At 45.3% G+C, this 20,515-nt stretch overlaps 1 protein-coding gene across 1 annotated transcript in view; it reads right to left on the bottom strand.

The window, feature by feature from the left end:
• TULP1 (TUB like protein 1) overlaps positions 1 to 20,515 on the bottom strand; it is a 667,605-nt gene that overhangs the window by 504,570 nt on the left and 142,520 nt on the right. Inside the window, exon 5 of the mRNA XM_040422218.1 lies at positions 2,031 to 2,201. Coding sequence (XP_040278152.1) covers positions 2,031 to 2,201 — 171 coding nt within the window. The remainder of the gene's footprint in view (positions 1 to 2,030; positions 2,202 to 20,515) is intronic.

The raw sequence follows: 20,515 nt of genomic DNA, 5'->3' as shown, positions 1-20,515 counted from the left end.
AAATAGTCAACAGGGTCGCAAGAAGCGTGTGGAAAAACCAAGGCGCAAAATAACTGCCCATGAACTGAGAAAAGTCAAGCGTGCAGCTGCCAAGATGCCACTTGCCACCAGTTTGGCCATATTTCAGAGCTGCAACATCACTGGAGTGCCCAAAAGCACAAGGTGTGCAATACTCAGAGACATGGCCAAGGTAAGAAAGGCTGAAAGACGACCACCACTGAACAAGACACACAAGCTGAAACGTCAAGACTGGGCCAAGAAATATCTCAAGACTGATTTTTCTAAGGTTTTATGGACTGATGAAATGAGAGTGAGTCTTGATGGGCCAGATGGATGGGCCCGTGGCTGGATTGGTAAAGGGCAGAGAGCTCCAGTCCGAATCAGACGCCAGCAAGGTGGAGGTGGAGTACTGGTTTGGGCTGGTATCATCAAAGATGAGCTTGTGGGGCCTTTTCGGGTTGAGGATGGAGTCAAGCTCAACTCCCAGTCCTACTGCCAGTTTCTGGAAGACACCTTCTTCAAGCAGTGGTACAGGAAGAAGTCTGCATCCTTCAAGAAAAACATGATTTTCATGCAGGACAATGCTCCATCACACGCGTCCAAGTACTCCACAGCGTGGCTGGCAAGAAAGGGTATAAAAGAAGAAAATCTAATGACATGGCCTCCTTGTTCACCTGATCTGAACCCCATTGAGAACCTGTGGTCCATCATCAAATGTGAGATTTACAAGGAGGGAAAACAGTACACCTCTCTGAACAGTGTCTGGGAGGCTGTGGTTGCTGCTGCACGCAATGTTGATGGTGAACAGATCAAAACACTGACATAATCCATGGATGGCAGGCTTTTGAGTGTCCTTGCAAAGAAAGGTGGCTATATTAGTCACTGATTTGTTTTTGTTTTGTTTTTGAATGTCAGAAATGTATATTTGTGAATGTTGAGATGTTATATTGGTTTCACTGGTAAAAATAAATAATTGAAATGGGTATATATTTGTTTTTTGTTAAGTTGCCTAATAATTATGCACAGTAATAGTCACCTGCACACACAGATATCCCCCTAAAATAGCTAAAACTAAAAACAAACTAAAAACTACTTCCAAAAATATTCAGCTTTGATATTAATGAGTTTTTTGGGTTCATTGAGAACATGGTTGTTGTTCAATAATAAAATTAATCCTCAAAAATACAACTTGCCTAATAATTCTGCACTCCCTGTATAAATGCAAACCCCTTCCTTCTAGTTTTTATGATCCTTTCTGAACAGACTGCAAACCTGTACGTTAACCGCGCAGTAATACCTATTATTCAGCTATGCCTCAGATATTCCCACTATGTCACCAGTTTTATTAGTCGGGCTTCTGGCATTAGTATACATACAATTAAGAGGTTTTTGGATATTTTAAACTCTTCTAGTCCCTCGCTCCGTCCCTCCATTCTACCCCTAGTTCCATTACCTTGCCCCAGGTCACTATCTGCGCTGTCTTTCTTTTTTATAATGTGATACTTCACCGACCTCTAAATTTGTCATTGGTTCCAATGTGGACCGTGACCGTTGGGTCTTTGCCAGCCCTACCAGTATTCTATCACCCCGATCCGCGATATGTCAAACTCAAACACCAAGAAGACAAAACACTGCTCAATGATCCTGGTCTTTTAGACAGATCATTCTATCTGTACCACTAATGATTGAGTCTCATACTACCAGAACCTCACTGGCCTGCCCTGAATTCCTAGTCTCTGGTCCCCTACTGGAGCTGACATTCTCAGGGGCTGGAAGAGGATGTATCACCTCATGTACAAATGTCTGTAACGTTTTTTTTATTTTTTTTTATGCATTTCCGGCAGTCATTCATTTATAAACTTGCCTGATGAAGGAGCCTTTATGAAAAGCTTTCAAATTTTATTTTTCTGGTTAGCTAATAAAGGTATCACTGCTCTAATATTTTTAATGCAAAAGTATTTAACATTGCATGTAAAATGTATCAATGCATGCTGCTACTTCAGTATGTAGCATCACAGAATATTTCTTACCTTCTTGTCATTATCAAGATGAACATAATAAGTTGGGTACCATCCCCTGTCCATTCCTTTTTTATCTCTTGTGACTTTGCATTTGATGGTTATACCTTGTGGTGCTGGGCGGAGTACAAATTTTTCCAGATTATCCACTTCAATGACAGGTGAGGGAGAACGTTCTTCTTTCTGCCAAAATAGAGAAAAGATACACATACTGTATACAGTGTAGATTTTAGGACATGGTCAGATATCAAAGTGAAATATCAGAACAATGTCAGTTTGAGGCAAAATACTGACTCTGACCCCTGAGTCTGATATCTGACTCTGAAACCTGACTTTGATATCTGGCTGACATCTGAGTTTGATGTCTGACCACAAAGTGGCAAGGTGACATAGTTTGGAGGTGGCGGCAGCATCTGGAGACCACAGAGTGGCAAGGTGACATAGTGTGGAGATTAGTGTTGATCGAGCATGCTCGGCCGAACACCATATAACGTTTGCCAATCCGAAATATCAGTGACATTCAGTCTAATTTTTTCGTTGCTGGTGACAGCGACATTACCTGCACTACATCTCCTGTATAACTTTAGCGCATCCAAAATATCAGTGACATTCAGTCTAATTTTTTGTTGTTGCTGGTGACAGCGACATTACCTGCACAACATCTCCAGTATAACGTTAGCGCAACCGAAATATCAGTAACATCCAGTCTAATTTTTTTGCTGCTGGTATCAGTGACATTACCTATTCTACATCTCCTGTATAACGTTTGCCCATCCTAAATATCAGTTACATCCAGTCTCATTGCTGCTTGCAGCAAAATTACCTGCGCTACATCTCCAGTATAACATTAGCGCATTCGAAATATCAGTGACATTCAGTGTAATTTTTTTGCTGCTAGTGGCAGCGACATTACCTGTACTACATCTCCTGTATAACATTTGCCCATCCTAAATATCAGTGACATTCAGTCTTATTTATTTGCGCATACACTTACAAAACCTGTGCTACTGTAAGTGTGACATACTTGCAAGCATATATACCATTTAATATGCGGAAGGTGAGCAGTAAGGGATGGGGAAGTGGCCGTGCTGCTGATGGTGCACTCAGAGGCTGTGGTCCTGTGCGCAGTGAAACTGTGCCTGCTACCAGAGAACAAGAAACACACTCATTCACGATACCTAGCTTCATGTCCCAGTTTGCAGGGCGGCGCAGGACACCACTCTCGACGTCACACCAGTGCAACCAGGTGGTCAGTTGGATTGCAGCAGATAATGCTTCCAGTCGGTTAAGCACCACCCTGTGTTCCACAAAGTCCAGTCTCAGTAGCCAAGAGTCTGGTCAACAGAATCCTTGCCCTGATCCTCCTTCTCCCCACCATGGAGAGTCTTTGCAAACAAGTGATCCCACACTCGAATATTCTGAGGAGCTCTTTTCATCGACATTCCTTAATTTTGGCCTCTCGCAAAGCCCACTTGAAGAGGGACATGAGGAGATCTTGTGCACTGATTCCCAAACTCTTGAGCATCCACAGTCAGAAGATGGCGGTGGGGACAGCAATTAGTGTTTCACAAGGTGGATGATGATGATGAGACACAGTTGCCAATAAGTCAACCGCAATTATGGTCTCAAGAGGTTGATGATGAGAATGAGACACAGTTGTCAATAAGTGAGGTTGTTGTTAGGTCAACAAATCAGGAGGATGACCAGAGTGAGGAAGTGGGAGAGGAGGTGGTGGACGATGAAATCACTGACCCAACCTGGAAAGGTGGCAAGCCGAGCGAGGACAGCAGTACAGAGGTGGAGGGATCCGCAGCACCGTAACACCGTGAAAGAGGCAGTGAGGTGGCAAAAGAGAGAAGGCAGGCCACACCAAACAGGCCCGCAACTGTTTCCCGGAGCACCCCCTTGTGTAAATTTCCCTTGCCAAGGGGTAAGAGTTCCGCAGTCTGGCACTTTTTTGAAGAAAGTGTGGACGATAAAAGAATTGTTATTTGCAACCTGTGCCGTACCAAAATGAGCAGGGGCGTGAACACTAGCAACCTCACCACCACCAGCATGATCCGCCACATGGCATCAAAGCACCCTAATAGGTGGGCCGAACTCCTGGGTCTACAATCAGTGTCTGCGTGTCACACCGCTGCCTCCTCTTCCCCTGTGTTAGGTGCTGGCCAATCCCCTGTCCAAGACGCAGGCCTGGATTCCTCCTGCCCTACAACTGGACTTTCGCAAGTACCATCAGCTAGCACATCCACTTCTGTGTCCCAGCGCAGTGTACAGATGTCCATACCACAGACTTTTAAGCGAAAGCGCAAATACTCAGCCACTGTCACCGCCAGATCTCTGAGAAGCTCTGACAGACGTTCTTCAGTACCTCTTGCATGAGGTTCTTTTGTTTTGGTTTTGTTTGTCATCTATTTTCCCTCTCTCAGCTGTCATCTATTTGCATTGATTGCATCCCTTTATATCCCCTCCCATACTGACTCACTTTGCGGTTCATACTACTTCCTGGATTGTGCTCACTGCTAGATGCTGCAACTCCTGGTTCCTCAAATAAGTCTATTCCTTTATTTGTGTTTTCCTGTTGGCTTGATTCTAGGTGACCCTGACTCCCTCCGTATTAAGTGCAGGGAGCCGCTGGTCGTGTCCCCTCACTATTATAGGGTTTTCAGGTGTCACACAGCCTAGGTACGAGGACATGCAATTTTCTGTCATAAAGATCTTTGCATGGGCTGAGCAGTCGGGGCTCTAGGGCTTTTATAGGGCTCACCCATATGTTCCTTAGTTTGGGATCAAGTCAGTCGGATCTTTATTTGTGACTTCTAGTTTTCTGCAACACCATCCGTGACATTATAAACCGCCAAAACCGTCTTAAGCATGGATCTGGTTTCAGCCTTGATTGACCGCGTGCAGGGTCTTTCACTGGAGGTCTCTCAGTTTCAGGTGACCGGTTCTGCTTGCGTTCATGGAGTTTGTTCCAAGCCTAAGATCTCGCTTCCGGATACATTCTCCGGGGGTAGTGAGAATTATGTTCGTTTTAGAGAGGCTTGCAAACTCCATTTTCGCCTACTTCCCCATTCCTCTGGTGATGAGGAGCAGAGGGTGGGGATCATCATCTCGCTGCTCAGGGATAATGCTCAGTCTTGGGCCTTTTCACTACCGGTGGGGGCACGGCTCCTCCGATCGGTGGATGAATTTTTTGTAGCCCTGGGCCAGATATATGATGACCCGGATCGTATTGCTCTGGCTGAATCTAAAGTGCGTCTTTTATGCCAGGGTAAACAGTCCGCGATATACTGTTCAGAATTTCGGAGATGGGCAGCTGATACTGGTTGGAATGATGCTGCACTCCGAAGTCAATTTTGCCATGGTCTTTCGGAGGGATTGAAAGATGCATTTGCCTTTCATGAGAGACCTGCCTCCTTCGAGTCTGCCATGTCTCGGGCTGTTCGTATTGACAGGCGTCTTAGAGAGAGAGGAGACTACTCTTTCCTGTCATATTCAGTCCAAGGATAGTGGGGCGGTCTCATTCAGTGCGCAGGGGCCTCAGTCTCTCTCAATCCCCTCTGAGCAGGAGCCCATGCAGCTGGGTTTGCTTGCCTCTGATAATAGAGGATTCAGCTCTCAGAGGAAGGTTTGTTTCTGTTGTGGAGGTATTAATCATTTGGCAAATGTTTGCCCCTCTAGGCGATTCAGGGAGTTTTTTGAGGGTAATAAAAAAACAAAAATAAAAAAGTCCTCTAAAAACTTTCCATCTGTTACTATTGGCAAGGTTGATACGGAAATTGAAGATTTTCCGTTTGCTTGTAGTTCCCGTTTTCTCCTACCTGCCAGGGTGACGCTAGATAGCAAGAACATTGTTTGTGAGATTTTTGTAGATAGTGGAGCAGCTGTCAATCTCATTGATAATAAATTTGCTATAACACATGGTTTCCAGGTATGCACTTTGGGAAAGGATATACCTGTTTTTGCTATCGATTCCGCTCCACTTTCTCAAAAATCATTAAAGGGCATAGTTCACAATATCAGTTTGACTGTGGGTGATGCTCATGTTGAGGATGTGTCATGTTTCGCCCTAAGCGGATTACCTACTCCTCTAGTGTTGAGGTTACCTTGGCTCACTAAACATAACCCCACCATTGATTGGCAAGCAAGGCAAATAAATGGTTGGAGTGACTTTTGCAGAGAGAATTGCCTCACGGTCTCTCTTTCAGAGGTTTCTACCAAGACTGTACCATCTTTTCTCTCAGAATTTTCGGATGTGTTTTCAGAGAGTGGTGTCCAGGAGCTGTCCCCTCACCGGGAGTACGATTGCCCTATTAATCTCATCCCAGGCGCCAAGCTGCCTAAATCTCGTTTATACAATCTCTCCCAACCTGAAAGGGTCGCTATGCGTAATTATATCTCTGAGAGCCCGAGAAAGGGACACATCCGACCCTCGAAGTCACCTGTTGCCGCTGGTTTCTTTTTTGTTAAGAAAAAAGATGGTTCTTTAAGACCATGTCTGGATTTCCGAGAGCTGAACAGTATCACAATTTGTGACCCTTATCCGCTTCCCCTGATCCCGGACCTGTTCAACCAGATTGTTGGGGCCAAAGTTTTTTCTAAGTTGGATTTAAGAGGGGCATACAACCTGGTCAGGGTCAGGGAAGGGGACGAATGGAAGATGGCCTTCAATACCCCTGAGGGCCATTTCGAGAATTTGGTTATGCCTTTTGGTTTGATGAATGCTCCAGCCGTTTTCCAACATTTTGTGAACAGCATTTTTTATCATTTAATGGGGAAATTTGTACTAGTGTATCTAGATGACATTTAGATTTTTTCTCCTGATTTCAAAACTCATAGGGACCACCTACGTCAGGTCTTGCTCATTCTGCGGGAGAATAAATTGTACGCTAAACTGGAAAAATGTGTGTTTGCGGTTCCAGAAATTAAATTTTTGGGTTTTCTTCTCTCAGCTTCTGGTTTTCGCATGGACCCTGAGAAGGTCCGCGCTGTGCTTGATTGGGAGCTTCCTGAGAATCAGAAGGCGCTGATGCGCTTTTTGGGTTTTGCCAATTATTACAGGAAGTTCATTTTGAATTATTCCTCTGTTGTTAAGCCACTAACTGATATGACTAGAAAGGGGGTAGATTTTTCCTCCTGGTCGGTAGATGCACGTAAGGCCTTTTCTAGTATCAAAAAGAGTTTTGCTTCCGCTCCCATCTTGGTACAACCTGATGTCTCTCTGTCTTTCATTGTTGAGGTGGACGCTTCTGAGGTGGGTGTTGGTGCGGTCTTGTCTCAGGGTCCCTCTCCTGTCAAATGGCGACCGTGTGCCTTTTTCTCAAAGAAACTCTCCTCCGCAGAGAGAAATTACGATGTGGGGGATAGGGAGTTGTTGGCCATCAAATTAGCTTTTGAGGAATGGCGCCATTGGCTAGAGGGAGCCATACACCCTATTACTGTGTTTAACGACCATAAGAATCTAGCCTACTTGGAGTCAGCCAAGCGTCTGAACCCAAGACAGGCCAGATGGTCTTTGTTCTTTGCTACGTTTAATTTGTCACGTTCCGCCCTGGGGTTAAAAATGTGAAGGCTGATGCTCTGTCACGTCGTTTTCCGGGAGGGGGGAACTTTGAAGATCCGGGTCCCATTTTGGCTGAAGGGGTGGTCGCCTCTGCTCTTTATCCTGATTTGGAGGCAGAGGTTCAGACAGCCCAGGCAGAGTCTCCTGATCTTTGTCCTCCTGGGAGGTTGTTTGTGCCTCTCGCTTTGCGACACAAGGTTTTAAGGAGCACCACGATATTGTCCTTGCTGGGCACCCGGGGAGTAGAGCCACAGTGGATCTCATTGCTCGGAGATTCTGGTGGCCGGCTCTTCGTAAGACGGTTGAGGGTTTTGTGGCAGCCTGCGAGACCTGCATTCGTGCCAAGGTCCCTCATTCACGGCCATCGGGTCCTCCTTCTCCCGTTACTTATTCCTTCCTGTCCTTGGATGCATCTGTCCATGGATTTCATTACGGACCTGCCTCGTTCCTCGGGGTAGACTGTGATTTTGGTGGTAGTGGACCGTTTTAGCAAAATGGCGCATTTCATTCCCTTTCCTGGGTTACCCAATGCTAAAACGCTGGCGCAAGCATTTGTTGATCACATTGTCAAATTGCATGGCATTCCTTCAGACATAGTCTCGGATAGGGTCGCGCAGTTTGTTTCCAGGTTCTGGAAGGCCTTCTGTTCTCGCTTGGGGGTTCGGTTGTCGTTCTCTTCTGCTTTTCACCTGCAGTCGAATGGTCAGACAGAACGCATCAATCAGAATCTGGAGACATATCTGCGCTGTTTTGTGGCGGAGAATCAGGAGGATTGGTGTTCTTTTTTGTCCCTTGCTGAGTTTGCTTTAAATAACTGTCGTCAGGAGTCCTCTGATAAGTCACCATTTTTTGGTGCATATGGGTTCCATCCGCAGTTTGGGACTTTCTCGGGAGAGGGCTCTTCTGGTTTGCCTGATGAGGACAGATTCTCCTCGTCTTTGTCATCTATTTGGCAAAAGATTCAGGATAATCTAAAGAGCATGAGTGAGAGATATAAGCGTGTGGCGGATAAGAGACGTGTGCCTGGTCCGGACCTGAATGTTGGTGATCTGGTGTGGTTGTCTACCAAGAATATCAAATTGAAGGTTCCCTCCTGGAAGTTGGGTCCTAGGTTTATTGGGCCTTACAAGATCCTGTCTGTCATCAATCCTGTTGCCTACCGTCTTGATCTTCCTCAGACTTGGAAGATCCATATTGTTTTTCATAAGTCCTTATTGAAACCTTATGTTCAACCTATTGTACCCTCGCCTTTGCCTCCTCCTCCGATTATGGTTGATGGAAATCTTGAATTTCAGGTCTCTAGGATTGTGGATTCTCGTCTTGTCCGCGGTTCCCTCCAGTACCTCGTTCATTGGGAGGGTTATGGTCCTGAGGAGAGGATGTGGGTCCCAGTGACGGACATTAAGGCCTCTCGTCTCATCAGGGCTTTCCATAGGTCCCATCCTGAGAAGGTGGGCTCTGAGTGTCCGGAGTCAACTCCTAGAGGGAGGGGTACTGTCACAGCCAGACAGCTGAGAAGCGCTCACAGGAGCTTCTCAGATCCTCCTCCTTGAATTTCTTTGTTTTGGTTTAGTTTCTCATCTCGTTAGTCTATCTCAGCTGTCATGCAGTTGGACTAATTGCTACCCTTTAAGTTCCTCCCCATAATGCAGTAGTGTGCGGCTGATACAACTTCCTGGAGTGTGTGTGCATGCTGTTCCCAGTTCCCAGTTCCCAGTCCTCAGTCGTCAGTTGTCTGCAAGATAAGTGCTGTTTATGTATTTATGATTTTGTCTTTTCTGGATCCAGGTGACCCTGACTCCCTTCGTGTCAGTGTAGGGAGCCGGTGGTCGTGTCCCTTCACTATTGTAGGGTCTTCAGGTAATAGATAGCCGAGGAACGTGGATATGCGGCCATCCACCTTTGGGGTGTTCGCATAGGCTGAGCAGTGAGGGAGAGCGGCAGGTCTATTGCAGGGGTCTCCCTTTGTTCCTTAGTTGTGGATCCAGAGAGACATTGTTTATATGGTATTGTCTTGTTTCCTGTACACCATCCGTGACACTTCCACCTTTGAATTGTCATCTTACAGCACCAGTCAGCAATCAGTCAGTAGCTGGAAGCAGTGTAGCACTGCAGTGGGGAAGCGGCAACAGGCCATGCTTAAACTTATTTTCTTAGGTGACAAACAGCACACCGCTGCAGAGCTGTGGCAGGGGATAAGAGACCAGACTGCGCTGTGGCTCTCGCCACTCAACCTACAACCAGGCATGGTTGTGTCTGATAATGGCTGTAACTTGGTGGCGGCTTTGGAGATCGGCAAGCTCACACACATACCATGCCTAGCCCACGTGTTAAACTTAGTGGTTTAGCGGTTTCTTTAAACCTACCCCATTTTGCCTGAGCTACTGGTGAAGGTGTGCCGCGTGGGAAAAAGCAGAACCGCAATGGTCCATATCTGGTGCCTGCCCCTTTAATCTATATCATTCACTTATACTGCACCTCTTTGTGAGATACCGCATATAGCGTTTCAGGACTATATGGAGAAATTCCTAAGCAAACGGTCTCCCCACTCCAAACTTATTCTCTATCTGCCTAATCAAGGCTCCAAGCCTCAAGATCCCATGGAATCATCTGATGAAGAAAGTGTGAGCCTTGAAGGCCCTACATACAAAGATGTACAGCTAGTCACGACGCAAAAGGCCTTACAGAAAATAATAGAGTCAGCCCTACAGCCAGTTCTAGCTGACCTTTCGGACATTAAACAAGATCTCAGGGAAATAGGTGGTAGAGTGGAATGCTTGGAAGAAAACCAAATCTCCCTAATAAGTTTTGGGGAAGCTACATCTACAGCACTCCAAACATGTCAGGCAATGAATAATCTACTATCTTATATCAAAGACCAATATAATAGGGGGAGACGAAAAAACCTACGAATTAAAGAGGTTACGGAAACCCAACCTGACTATTCAGACATGGCTATAACCTACTCCATCTTAAAACCCCTATTAGAACCAACAGCTGCCGAAACCTTGGTCCTGGAGAGAGCGCATAGAGCATTACGACCTAAACCTAAAGAGGGAGAACCCCCTAGAGACATTATCTGCAAGATCCTCAACTCTCATCACAGAGAGGCAATCCTAAAGGCGGCGAGGGAAGCAGCGGATGTCTCCTACGAAGGCTCCAAACCCTCCTTTTTACAGGACTTTTCTCCGGTTACACTCGATAAGAGGAAACAACTCAAACCAGTCACAGACACCTTGCGGGCGAAAGAAATACGATATAGGTGGCTGTTTCCCTTTGGTATCTCCTTTTCCCTACAGGGATCTACTAAAATCCTCAGGAGACCAGATGATCTGATTTCACTATGCGACGCCATCAGCCTACCATCCTCAGAGATCCCGTCATGGCTACAGATCACAGATTTGACAGATCTTCCGAAACTACCGGATGCGACGCCCTGGAATCAAACTAAAGGCCACCACTCCAGAAAAAGACTGCCCATTCATGATGATTGAGTATATATACACCTTGTCTAACTTATTTTTATTGTTGGTTACACTTAACTGAAGGCTTTTCCATCCTTCACTGTTTCTGGTTGCCTATCTATCAATACCCTGGGTCGCAACATATCCATTACTTACTTTAAGTGGCTGGACAGTTCCTGGGTTTGGGTCTGGGGTATTGGACTTGGCCACCAAATACCACATTCATATATTTGAGATAATAATAGTTCCAGTTTGTAAATGAGTATTATTGTAATTACTAGGGGTACATTCATTCTCTTAAATTAGCTATTCTCCTAGTTAGGAATTCTCCTGGCAGTTAGTGATATTAGTAGAAGTTACCTTATACATTTGACTTATCTCACTGTTAGTTTTTCCCTATGGCTACTGTTAATGTTATCACATTGAATGCACGGTCTGAACTCACCACAGAAATGGTCACAAGTTTTTCAACATCTCCTGTCTCTACAGGCTGAAGTTGTCATCCTACAAGAGACCCATTTCAAGCAGGGTAAGATCCCCACTTTATCCCATACTTATTTTTCCCAATGGTTTCACTCCTGCTACGCTGAATCCAAATCCAGAGGTGTAACCATTGCAATCAAGAAAAATATACCATTTATACAACACTCTAGCCTGATAGACCCTGAGGGGAGATTCCTATTTCTAATAGGTTCTATGTCAAATACACTAACCACCATAGCAGGCCTCTATGCTCCAAATTCTGGACAGGTTCATTGGCTCTCCACTACGATTAAAAAGCTCAGGTATACTCCTTGTAGGAGGGGACCGAACTTTAGGTTTTTCGGCACCCGGACCCGAACCCGAACATTTACGTAAAAGTTTGGGTTCAGTGTTCGGCACTTTCTTGGCGCTTTTTGAAAGGCTGCACAGCAGCCAATCAACAAGCGTCATACTACTTGCCCCAAGAGGCCATCACAACCATGCCTACTATTGGCATAGCTGTGATTGGCGAACTGCAGCATGTGACCCAGCCTCTATTTAAGCTGGAGTCACCACTCTGCTCGGTTAGTGTAGGGATAGGCTGCAGCTGCTGTGAGGGAGAGATCAGGGAGAAATCTTATGAAGAACTGCTTCTTTACTCAGCGATCTACAGCAAATGTGTTTTGTGGGTGCAGTGCACAATTGTGTTAAGCCTGCCCTGAGCCAATTACTACTGAAAACGAACTTTTTTTTCCTTTAGTAAGTCAATATAAATACAAAATCGGCAGCCTTTTTTTTTTTTGCAATGATAGTGCACCAGAACACGATATCTGCATGTCTGCAAGTCCAGAAATACTGCTTTGAGACACTGGGGTTAAAAAAAACCTTTTTTTCATATAGTGCACATCTAGGATTAGACGTGCATAAGTCAGTGTCACATTTAGGCCAGAAATACAGCTTTTTGCTTACTGGGGTGAAAAAAAAACATCTGTTTCCTATAGTGCATATCTAGGATTAGAAGTGCATAAGTGAGTGTCACATTTAGGCCACAAATACGGCTTTTTGCTTACTGGGGTTATAAAAACCCTCTGATATACTGCACATCTGGGATTAGACGTGCATAAGTCAGTGTCACATTTAGGCCACAAATACGGCTTTTAGGTTACTGGGGTTATAAAAACCCTCTGATATACTGCACATCTGGAAATAGACATGCATAAGTGAGTGTCAAATTTAGGCCACAAATACGGCTTTTAGGAAACTGGGGTTATAAAAACACTCTGATATAATGCACATCTGGGATTAGACGTGCATAAGTGAGTGTCACATTTAGGCCACAAATACGGCTTTTTAGTTACTGGGGTTATAAAAACCCTCTAATATACTGCACATCTGGGATTAGACATGCATATGTGAGTGTCAAATTTAGGCCACAAATACGGCTTTTTGGTTATTGGTGTTATAAAAACTCTCTGATATACTGCACATCTAAGATTAGACGTGCATAAGTGAGTGTCACATTTAGGCCAGAAATATAGCTTTTTGCTTACTGGGGTAAAAAAAAAACATCTGTTTCATATAGTGCACATCTAGGATTAGACGTGCATAAGTGAGTGTCACATTTAGGCCAAAAATACGGCTTTTTGCTTACTGGTGTTATAAAAACCCTCTGATATACTGCACATCTGGGATTAGACATGCATAAGTGAGTGTCACATTTAGGCCACAAATACGGCTTTTAGGTTACTGGGGTTATAAAAGCCCTCTGATATACTGCAAATCTGGGATTAGACATGCATAAGTCAGTGTCAAATTTAGGCCACAAATACGGCTTTTTTGGTTATTGGTGTTATAAAAACCCTCTGATATACTGCATATCTAAGATTAGACGTGCATAAGTGAGTGTCACATTTAGGCCAGAAATATAGATTTTTGCTTACTGGGGTGAACAAAAAAAACATCTTTTTCATATAGTGCACATCTAGGATTAGACGTGCATAAGTGAGTGTCACATTTAGGCCAAAAATACGGCTTTTTGCTTACTGGGGTTATAAAAACCCTCTGATATACTGCACATCTGGGATTAGACATGCATAAGTGAGTGTCACATTTAGGCCACAAATACGGCTTTTAGGTTAATGGGGTTATAAAAACCCTCTGATATACTGCACATCTGGGATTAGACGTGCATAAGTGAGTGTCACATTTAGGCCACAAATACGGCTTTTTAGTTACTGGGGTGATAAAAACCCTCTGATATACTGCTCATCTGGGATTAGACATGCATAAGTGAGTGTCAAATTTAGGCCACAAATACGGCTTTTTGGTTATTGGTGTTATAAAAACCCTCTGATATACTGCACATCTAAGATTAGACATGCATAAGTGAGTGTCACATTTAGGCCACAAATACGGCTTTTTTATTACTGGGGTTATAAAAACCCTCTGATATACTGCACATCTGGGATTAGACATGCATAAGTCAGTGTCAAATTTAGGCCACAAATACGGCTTTTTGGTTATTGGTGTTATAAAAACCCTCTGATATACTGCACATCTAAGATTAGACGTGCATAAGTGAGTGTCACATTTAGGCCACAAATACGGCTTTTTGCTGATAGGGGTTATAAAACCACTCTGATATACTGCACATCTGGGATTAGACATGCATAAGTCAGTGTCAAATTTAGGCCACAAATACGGCTTTTTTATTATTGGTGTTATAAACACCCTCTGATATACTGCACATCTAAGATTAGAAGTGCATAAGTGAGTGTAACATTTAGGCCAGAAATATAGCTTTTTGCTTACTGGGGTGAAAAAAAAACATCTGTTTCATATAGTGCACATCTAGGATTAGACGTGCATAAGTGTCACGGCTGTATGTGAGCAACAAGAGCATACACAGTAAATAGAGCTACTGACCGGACCCAAACCAGGGAGGATAAAGGGTGACCCCTGTCAGACCCTCAAAGCTCTCTCTATGCTGCTAAGCACATGCCCGGATCCAAATGGTGGATCGAGGCATGCCCGCGTACCTAAGACTGATGACCACTGTAACCCCTACAATAGTGGAAGGGGCACGGCCACCGGTGCCCTGCTCAGTATATGGACGGAACCGGGGTCGCCTCAGATCCAGTCAGAAAACAAACAGAAACACACAATGTCTGCACACTTAACTGAAGGAGCTGCAGCAGCAGTGAAGACAGATCCAAAGACAGCTGGCAATATCCGGAGTACTTGCTGCAGCAGAACACAGGTCCAGTGAAATGATAGCACACAAGTGAAGATACTCAAGCGAGAGATACAACTCAAATGAGAAATATAATCCGCACCCTACAAAGGAGGAGGGGTGATTTACAGGCAGAGAAATCAAACACAGGAGGAACAGCTGGGAGGAAGGAAACAAAAAGTAAAGACCTCATCACAGGGGCAGAGAAACAGAGCAGAGAGAACTCCTCCAAGCTCTAGTAGTGACATCATCACAGGGGTGGAGAAACAGAGCTGTGAGAGCGTCTCAAAGCTCTGGTAGTGACAGTACCCCCCCCCCCCCCCTCTACGGGTGGACTCCGGACACCCAGGACCCACCTTCTCAGGATGAGCCCTATGAAATGCCCTGATGAGGCGAGTGGCTTTAATGTCCGACACCGGAACCCACATCCTCTCCTCAGGACCATAACCCTTCCAATGAACGAGGTACTGAAGAGAACCGCGGACAATGCGAGAGTTCACAATTCTGGAAACCTCAAACTCCAGATTGCCATCAACCAAAATCGGAGGAGGAGGCAAAGAGGAGGGTACCGTGGGCTGGACATATGGTTTTAAGAGAGATCTGAGAAATACATTATGTATCTTCCAAACCCGTGGAAGATCAAGACGGAAGGCAACAGGATTGACGACTGACAAGATTTTATAAGGCCCAATAAACTTGGGACCCAATTTCCAGGAGGGAACCTTCAGTTTAATATTTCTTGTAGACAACCACACCAGATCACCCACATTCAGGTCCGGACCAGGCACACGTCTCTTATCAGCCACACGCTTATACTTCTCACTCATCTTTCTAAGATTACTCTGAATCTTTTGCCAAATGGTAGACAAAGACGAGGAAAATCTCTCCTCCTCAGGCAAACCAGAAGGAGCCCCTCCCGAGAATGTCCCAAACTGCGGATGGAACCCATATGCACCAAAGAATGGTGACTTATCAGAAGATTCCCGACGACGGTTGTTCAGAGCAAACTCAGCAAGAGGAAGAAATGAACACCAATCCTCCTGGTTCTCTGCCACAAAACAGCTCAAATATGTCTCCAGATTCTGATTGAGGCGCTCAGTCTGACCATTCGACTGCGGGTGAAAAGCAGAAGAGAAGGACAGCCGAACCCCCAGGCGAGAACAGAAAGCCTTCCAGAATCTGGACACAAACTGCGTGCCTCTATCGGAAACAATATCAGAGGGAATGCCATGCACTTTAACAATATGGTCGACAAAAGCTTGCGCCAACGTTTTAGCATTGGGTAAACCAGGGAAAGGTACGAAATGAGCCATCTTACTAAAACGGTCCACCACCACCAGGATCACCGACTTCCCTAAAGGAACGAGGATAAAGTCCATGGACAGGTGTGTCCAAGGACGGGAAGGTATGGGTAATGGGAGAAGGGAACCTGAAGCAGCCACAAAACCCTCCACCGACTTACGAAGAGCCGGCCACCAAAATCTCCGAGCAATGAGATCTACCGTGGCTCTACTTCCGGGGTGACCAGCAAGAACAGTATCATGATGCTCCTTGAAGAGTTTGTGACGTAGCTCAGGAGGCACAAACAACTTCCCAGAAGGACAACGGGCAGGTGCCTCAGTCTGGGCAGCCTGGACCTCGGCCTCCAAATCAGAATACAGAGCAGAAACAACTACCCCCTCCGCCAAAATGGGACCCGGGTCCTCTGAGATTCCTCCTACCGGAAAACAGCGAGAGAGAGCATCAGCCTTTATATTTTTGATCCCAGGGCGGAATGTAACGACAAAATTGAATCTGGAGAAGAACAGAGACCATCTGGCCTGTCTCGGATTCATACGCCTGGCCGACTCCAAGTATGCCAGATTCTTATGGTCGGTAAAAACGGTGATAGGGTGCCTGGCCCCCTCCAACCAATGGCGCCATTCCTCGAAAGCCAACTTGATGGCCAACAACTCCCTATCTCCCACATCATAGTTTCTCTCTGCCGGGGAGAGTTTTTTTGAGAAAAAGGCACAGGGTCGCCATTTGGCAGGAGAAGGGCCCTGGGACAAAACCGCACCCACACCCACCTCGGAAGCATCCACCTCAACAATAAAAGGTAAGGAAACATCGGGATGCACCAAGACGGGAGCAGACGCAAAACTCTCTTTAATCTTAGAAAAAGCTGCAAGCGCCTCCTCCGACCAAGAGGAAAAATCCGCCCCCTTTTTTGTCAAGTCAGTGAGGGGTTTGAAAACAGAGGAATAATTCAAAATGAACTTTCTGTAATAGTTCGCAAAACCCAAAAAGCTCATCAATGCCTTCTGATTCTCAGGAAGCTCCCACTCAAGTACAGCACGGACCTTCTCCGGATCCATGCGAAAACCAGAAGCAGAGAGGAGAAAACCCAGAAATTGAATCTCCGATACCATAAAAACACATTTCTCCAGCTTGGCGTACAATTTATTTTCCTGCAGAATCCGCAGAACCTGAAAAAGATGATCCTGATGGGTCTGAACATCAGGGGAAAAAATCAAAATATCATCAATATACACCAATACAAATTTCCCCATTAAATTGTAGAAAATACTGTTAACAAAATGCTGAAAGACGGCCGGAGCATTCATCAGGCCGAAAGGCATAACGAGATTCTCGAAATGCCCGTTAGGGGTATTAAAGGCCGTTTTCCATTCATCCCCCTCTCTGACCCTGACCAGGTTGTACGCGCCTCTCAAATCCAATTTGGAAAAAACCTTGGCCCCAACAATTTGGTTGAAGAGGTCCGGGATCAGAGGAAGGGGATAGGGATCGCGAATCGTGATACGGTTCAGCTCCCTAAAATCTAGGCAAGGTCTCAGAGAGCCATCTTTCTTTTTAACAAAAAAAAAAACAGCGGCAACAGGTGATTTTGAGGGACGAATATGCCCCTTATCGAGACTCTCGGAGATATAGGTTCGCATTGCGATTCTTTCCGGTTGTGAGAGATTGTAGAGGCGTGCTTTTGGCAGCTTGGCGCCGGGAATGAGGTTAATGGGACAGTCAAACTCCCGGTGAGGTGGTAGCTCCTGAACACCGCTCTCGGAAAACACGTCCGAGAAATCAGAGAGAAATGATGGCACAGTTTTAGTAGACACCTCTGCAAAAGTCGCTGTGAGACAATTCTCTCTACAAAAGTCACTCCACTCATTTATTTGCCTTCCTTGCCAATCAATAGTGGGGTTATGTCTAGTGAGCCAGGGTAACCCCAAAACTAAAGGAGAAGGCAATCCGTTAAGGACGAAACAAGATATATCCTCCACATGAGTGTCACCTACAGCTAACCGGATATTGTGAACAATGCCCTTCAGGGATCTCTGTGAGAGTGGAGCAGACTCAATAGCAAAAACAGGTATATCCTTTTCTAATGTGCAAACCTGAAAACCATGCATGGCTACAAATTGAGTGTCAATAAGATTGACGGCCGCTCCACTATCGACAAAAATCTCACAAGAAATGACTTTGCTCTCTAGCGCCACCCTGGCAGACAGCAGAAAACGGGAACTGCAGGTCAGAGGAAAAGCATCAATTCCTACATCAACTTTGCCCAAAGTAGCAGATGAAGCAGAGTTTGATGATTTACCTTTTGAGGTTTTTCTCTTATTATCACTCTTAGTACAGTTCAAGAATCTCCTAGACGGACAAACATTTGCCAAATGACCTATGCCCCCACAACAAAAACACACCATACTCTGAGGACTAAATCCTCTTTTATCAGGGGCAAGTCGACCTAGCTGCATGGGCTCCTCCTCAGAGGGGACCGAGACAGGATGAGGCCCCTGCACACTGAATGAGTCCGCACCACTGCCCCTAAACTGACAATGGCTGGACAGAGAGGTCTCGTTTCTTTCTCTTAGACGCCTGTCAAGGCGTACCGCCAATGACATGGCAGACTCTAAGGACGTTGGTCTCTCATGGAAAGCAAACGCATCCTTCAATCTCTCTGAGAGACCATGACAGAACTGACTCCGGAGTGCAGCATCATTCCAACCTGAATCAGCTGCCCATCTCCGAAATTCAGAATAATAAAGCTCCGCAGACCGTTTGTTCTGGCATAAAGAACGTAAGTTAGATTCGGCCAGAGAAACACGATCCGGGTCATCATATATATGCCCCAGGGCCACAAAAAATCTTTCCACGGATCGAAGGGAGGAATCCCCCGATGGCAGCGAAAAAGCCCAAGTCTGAGCATTACCCCTGAGCAGGGAGATGACAATCCTCACCCTCTGCTCCTCATTACCAGAGGAATGGGGACACAAGCAAAAATGGAGTTTGCATGCCTCTCTGAAGCGAACAAAATTCTCACTGCCCCCGGAGAACGTTTCCGGAAGTGAGACCTTTGGCTCGCAACAGACTCCATGGGCCGGAGCATAGCCCAATGCATGAAGCTGAGTCATAGATTGACGGAGATCCGCTACCTCCAAAGAAAGACTCTGCATGCAGTCAACCAGGCCAGAAAGCGGATCCATGTCAAAGAGGACGGTTTTGGCTTATTATAATGTCACGGCTGTATGTGAGCAACAAGAGCATACACAGTAAATAGAGCTACTGACCGGACCCAAACTAGGGAGGATAAAGGGTGACCCCTGTCAGACCCTCAAAGCTCTCCCTATGCTGCTAAACACATTCCCGGATCCAAATGGTGGATCGAGGCATGCCCGCGTACCTAAGACTGATGACCACTGTAACCCCTACAATAGTGGAAGGGGCACGGCCACCGATGCCCTGCTCAGTATATGGACGGAACCGGGGTCGCCTCAGATCCAGTCAGAAAACAAACAGAAACACACAATGTCTGCACACTTAACTGAAGGAGCTGCAGCAGCAGTGAAGACAGATCCAAAGACAGCTGGCAATATCCGGAGTACTTGCTGCAGCAGAACACAGGTCCAGTGAAATGATAGCACACAAGTGAAGATACTCAAGCGAGAGATACAACTCAAATGAGAAATATAATCCGCACCCTACAAAGGAGAAGGGGAGATTTAAAGGCAGAGAAATCAAACACAGGAGGAACAGCTGGGAGGAAGGAAACAGAAAGTAAAGACCTCATAACAGGGGCGGAGAAACAGAGCAGAGAGAACTCCTCCAAGCTCTAGTAGTGACATCATCACAGGGGTGGAGAAACAGAGCTGTGAGAACGTCTCTTAGCTCTGGTAGTGACAATAAGTGAGTGTCACATTTAGGCCAGAAATATAGCTTTTTGCTTACTAGGGTGAAAAAAAAACATCTGTTTCATATAGTGCACTTTTAAGATTAGACGTGCATAAGTGAGTGTCACATTTAGGCCAGAAATACAGCTTTTTGCTTACTGGGGTGAAAAAAAAACCCATCTATTTCATATAGTGCACATCTAGGATTAGACGTGCATAAGTAAGTGTCACATTTAGGCCACAAATACGGCTTTTTGCTTACTGAGATGAAAAAAAAAACATCTGTTTCATATAGTGCACATCTATTATTAGACATGCATAAGTAAGTGTCACATTTAGGCCAGAAATACAGCTTTTTGCTTACTGGGGTGAAAAAAAAAACATCTGTTTCATATAGTGCACATCTAGGATTAGACGTGCATAAGTGAGTGTTACATTTAGGCCAGAAATATAGCTTTTTGCTTACTGGGGTGAAAAAACAAACATCTGTTTCATATAGTGCACATCTAGGATTAGAAGTGCATAAGTGAGTGTCACATTTAGGCCACAAATACGGCTTTTTGCTTACTGGGGTTATAAAAACACTCTGATATACTGCACATCTG

Source organism: Bufo bufo, chromosome 3 (genome assembly GCF_905171765.1).
Source record: "Bufo bufo chromosome 3, aBufBuf1.1, whole genome shotgun sequence".
Classification (NCBI taxonomy): domain Eukaryota; kingdom Metazoa; phylum Chordata; class Amphibia; order Anura; family Bufonidae; genus Bufo; species Bufo bufo.
This window is presented reverse-complemented; position numbering and strand designations above follow the sequence as displayed.